The sequence below is a fragment of the Acyrthosiphon pisum genome, chromosome A1 (assembly GCF_005508785.2).
Source record: "Acyrthosiphon pisum isolate AL4f chromosome A1, pea_aphid_22Mar2018_4r6ur, whole genome shotgun sequence".
Classification (NCBI taxonomy): domain Eukaryota; kingdom Metazoa; phylum Arthropoda; class Insecta; order Hemiptera; family Aphididae; genus Acyrthosiphon; species Acyrthosiphon pisum.
Window position 1 is genome coordinate 119841763 of NC_042494.1, and position 10335 is coordinate 119852097.

The following is a 10335-nucleotide window of genomic DNA, read 5'->3' on the forward strand; positions in this document are numbered from 1 at the left end:
AAAGTTTAAGTTAAAATAAATGTTTTTGTTCCTTTTTAATAGGTACCTACTATAGAAAATCATTTCTTAGAATGGAATGATTGCCTCAATTATTGATTATTTATAAGTTAGAATTATTTATTAAACAAACGTAGGTAGATATGTAATTAATAATAATTATCTACAAATCAATATGTCTTAAGTTTTTTTGTGTCATAACTCATATTTTTCTAAACCATTTAAAATGGTAGGTACCTACCTCCTAAAATAAATAAATAGTTTTATTTATTTATAATAAGTATTATGAATCATTTATTGTTATTTAAAGTAGGTAGGTACCTATTAGTTAGTTGATATGCTTTACTCATAATTCAAACAAATAGTTGAACTATAGTGGTAACACTTACGTTGCCACACAGGTACCTGTGTAATTTAAAGAACTTTAAAATACCTATGGGGCATAAGGCATATATAGTAACTTCAGTTTTTACGATTAGTAATTTTGTCGCATTCTTGATCCGTTTTTATTATTTATCAAGGATAAATTTTAAAATGTCTGTTCAATATTGAGCAATTGATTCAGTTCACAATGTTTATTGTTTACACATTTTAATTTTTATAGTTTATTTTAATGTATAACGAATATACTGTGATGTACACTATACATCATTACATCAATATTAAAAATGTCGTAGTATAAATAAAATGATTTAACGGACATAAAAAGTTAGAGTATATTAATAGGTATAGTACGCTACATACATATTAAGATCTATGTAATTTTGAAACGTTAAGAACAATAAAACACTACCTACCTACACTATAAAAAAATATCGAGTTTACTTGTATAATTGTATAGTTTATAAATACTTACATTCATGAAAAAAATTAAATTCCATTCACTTTTATTATTAATTATTATGAATAGCTAACCAATAATCATTTCAACATATTATATTCTGATTAAGTGGAATTAATTTATTCTCTTTCAGGTCAGATATCAAAAAAGTCTAACTGTAATCAATAATTAATAATTAGGTGTATACCGTGTGTCCGCGAAAACTGGGTACACTCTATAACTCAGTTGCCTACATTACTCACTACTCAGTAACGTATACATATTTTAGAATTTTGTCTGCGGCAGATTGATAATCCAATAGTATAGTTTCATGTTCCGCAAACATAATTCAAAAAAATATGCAGGTATAGAGTAGGTATATATTGAGCAATATGGGTAAATTAATTATACAGTGTACCTTGTTTTTGCTGACAAACGGCGTATTATATACGAACTGTTTAGCCTCACCTTGCACATCGAGTCTGAACCGTACGCCTGCTGTACTACCCATGTCGTTATCGACAGCATTCATCGTTGAGTCTGTGCTCGACTGGGGTAATGACAGTGTTGGTAAAGGGGGTTGTGACGAAGACGGTTGCAGCGGACCTACATCGCCACTGTAAGTTACATGACACTCATAGTCGCCTGTGTCTGATTCGCGAAGACTAGAAACGTTGATTGCAATGGAGACTACATCGCTGAACTCTGGTGGTTCTACCACGGTAGTCCGTCCGTCGTATCGTTCGTCGGTGGTTAACGTACCCTCTGAACACGTAAATACTGTCTGCCCCTGTAAAGAGAATATAATATGTTCAACATAATCGTAAACTGCTTAACTGCTGTAGGCGGTTTGTTGCGTTTGCTTCTCATACAAATGTACAATGTATTATAATTTATAACTAAAAAATGATACCAATCTGAAATGTGCATTGTCATACAATATTTTTTAAAAGAAATCGCGAATTTTTATAATTAAATAGCTGATCTCGCGCACTTCATTGCCTGTAATAAATTACAACTATTACAAAAATTGTGATTGTTCAACTCCTTTTGCCTTTTGGATATAACTCGCTGCAGTGGGAAATGCAACTCAGGCACCCAGGTAGACAATCCGCCTACGTCGGATCGGGGACAATGTGTGATAGCATATAAAATAAGCAATCCACCTGTGGTGGATGGCAGACACGCCGATTAGCGACTATATAAGTGCAACTCGGTCACCTTAGTAGTAAATTACCACATTGTCTACACATTACCTATGTCCGTAAATCTGATTTTATGCATGCTTGCACCTGATCTGCTCGTTTAACCAATGGCAACCAATATATAAAAAACATACTAATTGCTACCAATTATTTCTCCTATAACCAACAGCAACCATTTATAAACAAACATTTCCATCGTAAATCTCAAAATCTCTGTTTTAGCACCTACCAGATTTAAATCATCCAGGGAACTATACTCAAACACATATAGGTACCAAAAATTTTATCAAAATCAAGGTCCAGCTGTTTAGGAACGTATATAAAGACAGACGTGAGATAGATATGTATTCATTTGTATACCTATGTGTAGAAGATAAACAGTGTAGGTATTAAAAAATATCCACGAATTACCTGCAGCATTTTGTTGACATTTCTTCATCCTTTCCACTCCCCTAATTCACAAAGCCATTCAAGCCTCATAAAAAAACTTTCTCTTCAAAATGTGGAGCCTCAATATATAGAAACGTGTTTTAGGAATTGATTGTATCGTCTACTACACAACCCATCCTTTTTATATGGGCATTGTGTGTATGTGCACGTCGTTAATAATAAACAATAATATTAGGTATTGATAATTATATTATAATATACCCGACTAGGTACTAATATTTTATATTACCAACTAGTATTATAATATTACAACTTACAAGCGTAGTAAATTTACTTTGAGTATGAGCAATAATGAGTGTAATGTTCAAGACATTGCTATTAATAACGATCGGTATGGTGTATAGGTGCTATATATTATTATATGGCTATATATAGTCACTCTATTATACAATATACATAGTTACAGCCATACAGGTTAGGTTACCAAATTTTCGTGAAGAGTAAGCTGGTCACATTAAAGTTTTTACACCAAATTTACAGACAATAATTATAATCAACATTTAAACAGCTGCTAATATCGTGAGAATAAGCGAGTACTCACGTCTTTTGTCCAACGTACGGCTACAAGACGGCGAAGACCGCCATCGTGGTCGTACCGCGGTTGCGGTACTGCCGGACATTCAAATACCGCGTAACCGCCAATCTGGGACGTCAGCGAGCCGACTTCGGCCGTCTGACCGTTACAACCAAAGCGGTAAAACAACGCCGCCGCCGACAAGTGCAGGACCAGTATACCGAACATACCGCACTTTTTCGAAACGGTGACGGTGACCGCGGTTTCAGTAGACCGATCGTTTGGTGAGTATGCGGCACAGTGCGGAGATTGTCGCTACAGAGGCCTCGCGGGAGGACGAATTCGCATAATTTCACAGACACGACAAATTATAATAATATCGTCGTCGTCGTTTTAATAGCAATAATAATAACGCACGTGACGTAGGATAAATATTTGCAAATAACTATGTACACACGTCGGCAGCGGTCGGCCCACGCGATACTAAATGAATAATATTATATTATACACTAATACTTAATACGATATAATATACCCAACACAAAACATCAGCGCGCAGTCAGTAGTTGTACTTATAAGCTGCTGCTGTACTGCAGTGGCGTTTTTAGGTAGGGGTGATGCGCTGACGGGAACCGTTGCTCCTAGCGGACATTTTTTGATAATCCAACGGGGTGGCAATTTTTTCATGAACAATCTTCGAATCTTTACTATCAATAGTTTACACTTTAATATATTAATGTATCTAAGTGGTAGGTCATCGATCAATCAATATAATAAAATATAGTACATCGTTCGACGTTTAACAATATGTTTTGGATTAACATTATTTCAAACAAGTCACCGTAAATATAATAATAACCAATTGAAAAATTTGTTCAACGATATAAAGGCAACATGAAATAATTCAAATGTATGACCTTGAATTTGATTTGTATTTTTTTTCATTGAATAAAGGAGTAAAGGACTTATTATTAGGTAGAACTTTCTGAAAACTTTAAATGTTTAACGGCCACTTTAACCTAATTTTTCCAAACATGCACTACGAAACAAATTTGTTTTTTAACTAATTTACCCCTTTCTTTAAAATTGAATTTGAATTTTATTATTTTTTCAATATCGTCAACTCTGACTTTTAAAAATGTTTCCTATATAAACTCTTATAGACTAATTCTGAGCTTCTATTGTTCAATGGTACTCTCTTAGTATAATGTATAAATTATACATTAGGTAATAACGTACCTATATTATGTAATTGCTTTACTGGATAGATAAGTGAGAATATTATTATTATACTTTGACTTCTTATGAGTTAATATAAAGTATATTTGAATATTTAGTATGACATATGAGCCTAAATTATTTTCCAACATGCATTATCTATATACCAACTTATAAAATAACCTGTCCTGCGTACTGACTGACACTTCATCATCCCCTAGTCGGAACCACAGAAGTTATGAATATGAAATTATGGTTCGAATTTTAAGGAGGGCCTCAAAGTTTAAACAAAGGTTTTTAAATTCACAGTGGAAATAGAAATTTGTTTTATTTATAATTTGATGCCATCGGTTACTTGTGTATCGTACAGATGAAGTAAACGCATGTATCAAATTGTCACGTTTACATGGCCTCAGTTAAATAAACTATATAATATATCTTAAAACCAAATATATATTTGTAGCTTAAATACTCAAAAACTACTCGATTGATTTCGGTGAAATCTCAGAGATTGTGTTTAGAGATATCGGAAAAGTTTAGAGATTAGTTTAGGCTACGTTAAAAAATATACCAAAATGCCAAATCTAATCAGCAACTTTCAGTTGCCCATCTAGGTTGAGTTATTTTACAACGATTTGTCCATGAACTGAGATACACTATAAAACCGAGACATATATACTATTATTGAGCACTGTATTTTATATTTTTTGCTAATTTTTCAAGGCGGAGTCAGGTTTTACAGCTAGATTATAGTCTATGTATAAATATAAGGTTAAACAATTTGTATTTAAATATTTTACTTATAAACCTAACTTAACCGTACCCTCTCCCCATCACCAAAAACCTACTGAAAATGAAATTGTTTTCAAATTTATAACTCTTTCTCCCCCTCCCCCCTAAAAATAAATCCTGGTCTCGCCACAAATATCTATTTTCTTACCCAATAAAAGCGGTAGCCGAAAAAAAATGTTATAACTACTAAGTGCCCGTATTCGAATGGTTAAACTACCGAATTCGGCCGGTAAAATCGGTGGGTTAAGCGTAACCGAGGTTTAATCTATGATAGTAAAAGGGGCTCTAAGTATTTGTACCCAATTTATACACCTATGGCGATCGTGATGATGATGTATACGCCATACGATTATATGAAGCGGGAGAATGTCCTGAAAGCGATTTTTTTTTTTTCAACATTTGTACGACAACGATCGAGACGTGAGGCCCATCGCCTGATGAACTGCAGCTTCCTTCCGTCCGCGGACCGCAGTAACAGGCACGCGATCGCAAGTCCACCGAGGTCGTGCCAACTGAAAACAAAGACTGCAGACGGATATCCGTCGCGTGTGTCGAATCATTGATGAATTGTCCTATGGTACCTATAATATCTACGTTGATTTGTTTATAATAGTTCGAAATACGTATACGAGTATACGACAATATACTCGATATTATATTATAATTTATAATATTCATGTATAATATATGTATATATAAACCACAATGGCCGCGGGTACGTTATACCTACTATTATTAGTTATTAGGTACACATTATACTATAATACTATATACCTAGTTCTATACTTCTACCTTCATATATTATGTACCTACCTATAGTACCTCATTATACATAAATATTAAAATCCTATTTCGTAATACACTAAAGTACCCATTTATAATACCTTTATATTCATGGCATAAAATTATAACTAATAATGTATGGTGTATACTGCAGTATACTAATATAATTCAAAACACAATAGAGTTTATATTTAAATACTATAGATCAAATAGTACATAGATAGCCATAATTATATATACATAACATAATGCATTTTTTTAATGGAAATTCTAGTTATACCTATGGTAGGCACGCGATATATAGTATGATCATATAGATATAATAATATGTTCATAAAATCTATGAATATGATGACTGATGAAGTTAAAATGGTTTAAAATCCAAGGATCCCTACTCTTTTATTGGGTACCCGGACATTTTCCCGAATTCATATTCCCAAAAAACCATATCATGAAAACGAAAATCTCGAATTAATTTTATTTACCTATTTAAAAATGTTATTACAATTATAGATTATATAGCCATATAGGTAGGTAAATATGTAATAGGCTGTGAGAATGTAATATTTATATTACCAACTTGAGTTACCTTTATCGATTAGTATGAAATATAATACCTTTTTATACATACTAAGATTATATTTATATCATCTCACACTAATATGTTTATTTTACCGAAATATTTTATATTATTGAAATTGTACTTTTTCTTCATTTAACTTTTATTAAATGTATTAAACTCTACTATATTTTTAATATTATTAAATATCAATTAAATATGTTTAAAATTATAATATTTGCACTTTTGAATGGTTTATTTTGTTAATACCTTCCTACAATGTAATTTGCTTATAGTAGGTAATTACTAATTACTAATTTGTATTTTTAAATTAATATATAAAATACTTCATAATTTATATTATAATATAGTAATTTATAATACAAGTAATAAATACTGAAATAAATATATGTCCTTGCTCTCTCATCATAGTCGCAAATCGCAATGAACGGAGTGGAAAATCTGATCCACTAAAAATAAACCATTTCAAAACCTTACCAAATACGCACAAAACAACATTTTTGATATCATTAACTATAATTATAATTGATAAGTTGTTTTATTATATAATATCAAGTTACAATTAATTTATTGCTTAACTATAAAAGTATTTTTTTCCACTAGAAAAATGTAAAAGTTTTATTAATCGGTGCCGTTTCCATAGTAGATACCTATTTTTTTGTATATAATATAATATATACATTTAAGCTTGTTATATGATCAACAACAATTGCGACCAAAAGTCCTTTGACCAGTTTTAATAGGTAGGTAACTGATAAACCTACGTACCTATATATAGTGAGTTATTATTGAACCATCTTACGTCTTAAGTTTTAGTGTTGTACCTATACAAAAGCACGTTACCCTGGATACACCGGAAAAATGTCTTAACACGCAAGTATACGTCATGTATTCACTAATCGGTGCTATGTAGGAATGTTCGACTGTTATTCGTTCACATTATTGCACACTGGAACACCAAAATACTCGTACATAAACTGTTGCAGATTATGTCGTATAAATCATTTAAAATATGTGTAGTTTTAGATATTTTAGACGTGAGTATCATTTATCCACTATACACTGATAGTTATTATTACCTATCTATTATTATTTTCACTATATTTAATAACGGTTTCGATGAAAAATTCAATAATATTACCTACTTAACTACAGGTCACGTGTCCCGGTGTGTGGATATGTCCCAAAGGAATGATATATCTCGATATTTGGTTGTTCGGGTGTAACAGTAGCACATCGTATGTAGAACCCAAATTTCCTTTAGCTTTCAATGAAACATTTAGCTTCCACAAAGTAAAACATGATTAATTTCATATTTCAATTATTTTATCTATTTTTTTTTATCTGATAGACCTTTACAGAACTCTCAAACTTGAGGGACATTCAGAAAGTCTTGGAAGAGAAATGCATGAAAATAGAATTAGTGCAAGCCTACAAAAATAAACAAGTCACTTTAGCCACGTATAGCTCATATGTCGATGAAGTATTATACCCCGAACGCAGTCGGTTGAGTAAGAATGGAGAAATGGCATTGCTCATGAAAAATGAACCTTTATTTCCGGTTAGTATATAGATAGGTAGATAGAGTGAATAAATTAATAATATTTAAATAATTGTAAAGGTAATTTTCTAGTTAAATATTTTTTTTTTAAGTAATTAGCATTCACATTATATTTTTAAAACGCATTATGGTACAACAATTGTAAGCAATATAATTAGTTTCTCTGAAAATCTAGTGAATTTAAATATTTTCAAAAATAATTTACAATGGAATAACTTAACTATTTTGTTTATTTACCTGTATATCAGAAGCGAGTCCAACCTAATCCACTCCCCTTCCTATTGCAAGGACAACGTTGAAAAATATCTATACCTACCGATAAAATTAAGTAAATAATATAATAAAAACGTTGTACATTTAATAAAATATTAATAAAGTTTTATAATTTTAAAAAGTTCTTAACTTTCTTTAAAATTAAAAAAAAATACTACAGTGAGTTAATATTCTTACATTTAAATTTTATAATAAGTCACTTATCGCTACAATTTAATATTAAAAATAACAGAGTAAAATTAATTATTCAGAACGTAATATAAGTATTTCTGTGTTATGTATTTGTAAGACGGAAACCACATACACGCAGTGGCGCAAGTAAGGGGGCTTAGGGGGCTTAGCCCCCCCCAAAAAAAAATCACTCAAAGCCCCCTCAAAAAATAATACTATACCATTCTTAAAAGTACCTATGTACCTATAAATTATAATTTATAAAAAAACGTGTTAGGGCTTGAGCCCCCCTAAACATTTTTCCTATTTGCGCCACTGCATACACGGGTATATAACGGCCGCTAGACAAAATAATATAATTACAATATCGTAATAATACCTATTTCTAATTAGTAATTAGTCCTAGCACATGGGTACAATATATAGTATGTCCCAGAAGTCCCGATCACCCTTAGTATCTCCGTGGAAAATCAATATATTTAAATGCAGTTTTCTTTACAGTCATAAGTATACCCACACAGCATTTGGAAAATGATAATATTTTGTGAATATTTTGGAGTGCTTGAATAATAAATATTTGACTAATAATATTGTATTAATATTTTATTTTCATGATAACAAAATATTGGACTATATGCTTGCACAAAAATGTTGAGTTAATATTTTTATAATATTTCCATGAATATATTTTTTTTTTAAATATGATTAAAATATTGTTTACAAAATAATTTTCAAATGTGAACTTCTTGGCCAAAAAATAAATAAAATATTTCCTTATTGTTTACACAACTTTTTCAAATATTTTAACAACTATATTGTTTTCCTGAAAATATGTTGACCATAGTTTGGAAATATTAAAATGCTGTGTGGGTATGGAAATTCTGATTGAATAGCATAATATTCGATTTGTTTTTTTCAAAAATTCAAAAATTATTAAAAAAATTTTTTAGGTAAATAAGTTTTTTAAATTTCCAAAATAGCCATTTTGTTGATCGTATTTTTTAAAATCGAATATTATGTTATTCAATCAGAATTTCCACACTTATGACTGTAAAAAAACTGCATTTAAATATATTGATTTTCCACGGAGATACTAATAAGTAAGAAGGTTGTAACGGGATTTCTGGAGCACACAGTGTATTACCAGATGCCTATGGGCTATGACTAAATGTGTGATAGATATTAAATACATTTAACAATATTATTATTTGATTAGATATAAAATGTATTTAATACTTTATAATTTAACGAAACATTATTTTAATACTGTAGTACTATAGGTACTTACTCAAATAGGTAGATATTACTCAATAAATAAGTTGGCCCTTATTATATATACCTAAGAAAAACATGTTTAAGTATATATATTATTAGTAATTGGTTAGTTGTTAAGTTAACTTGTAAACTTTATACTTCTATTAATAGTTTAATGTGGAGACTAGATGAAAAAAATATATTATTTAGTATAGGACCCCCCCCCCTAACAAATTAATTGGTGCGCCCACGCCACTCTGAAATTTACATAATTTAAATCTTGCGTTGTTTTTTTAAATTGATTAAAAAGTAGCTTTGTTTAGTGTATATTAATTATAATAATTTATATACCTACTGATTTAAACAATAATTAAAAAAATTGAAACTATTGAAACCATTGTTTACTCAATTGGCATAATGAACAACATAAATGATATGTTATGATGTCCAATTACAAATAATAACAATGGATAATCATAGGGAACTATTTCACCGAAAATTACACTAGTCACCAAGACCAGTGTTACAGAACAAATAAACGTAATTTCACGTGTAAATGATCAATGCTCACCACAATATTTAGAAACGCAAAATCAGCCGAACAGAATGAAAAGAGTTCATCACTCCAAATTCAAGAATTCGCAATGTTTACATAACACAGAACTTAGTTGGAAAACACACGCAATTTTTACATGCTCGTTTGTATTTAAATTATTA

At 30.5% G+C, this 10335-nt stretch overlaps 2 protein-coding genes across 2 annotated transcripts in view; one reads left to right on the forward strand and one right to left on the reverse strand.

Annotated features, from left to right (window-relative positions):
- Positions 1 to 989: 989 nt before the first annotated feature.
- LOC100573764 (protein borderless-like) lies at positions 990 to 3493 on the reverse strand. The gene is made up of 2 exons (XM_029488163.1): positions 3014 to 3493; positions 990 to 1607 (listed from the first exon to the last, which is right to left on the reverse strand). The coding sequence occupies exons 1-2, from the start codon at positions 3212 to 3214 to the stop codon at positions 1167 to 1169; spliced, it is 642 nt and encodes a 213-aa protein (XP_029344023.1). The 5' UTR covers positions 3215 to 3493; the 3' UTR covers positions 990 to 1166.
- A 3502-nt stretch (positions 3494 to 6995) lies between these two features.
- LOC100573680 (spermatogenesis-associated protein 6) overlaps positions 6996 to 10335 on the forward strand; it is a 4436-nt gene continuing 1096 nt past the window's right edge. Inside the window, exons 1-4 of the mRNA XM_016800788.2 lie at positions 6996 to 7396; positions 7515 to 7652; positions 7711 to 7920; positions 10099 to 10285. Coding sequence (XP_016656277.1) covers positions 7349 to 7396; positions 7515 to 7652; positions 7711 to 7920; positions 10099 to 10285 — 583 coding nt within the window. The 5' untranslated portion in view covers positions 6996 to 7348. The remainder of the gene's footprint in view (positions 7397 to 7514; positions 7653 to 7710; positions 7921 to 10098; positions 10286 to 10335) is intronic.

Coding starts and splice junctions, on each gene's coding strand:
- LOC100573764 (XM_029488163.1), bottom strand. CDS start 3,214: ATGTTCGGTATACTGGTCCTGCACTTGTCGGCGGCGGCGTTGTTTTAC. Junction 1,608..3,013: donor CCGTACGTTGGACAAAAGAC/GTGAGTACTCGC, acceptor TTCTCTTTACAG/GGGCAGACAGTATTTACGTG.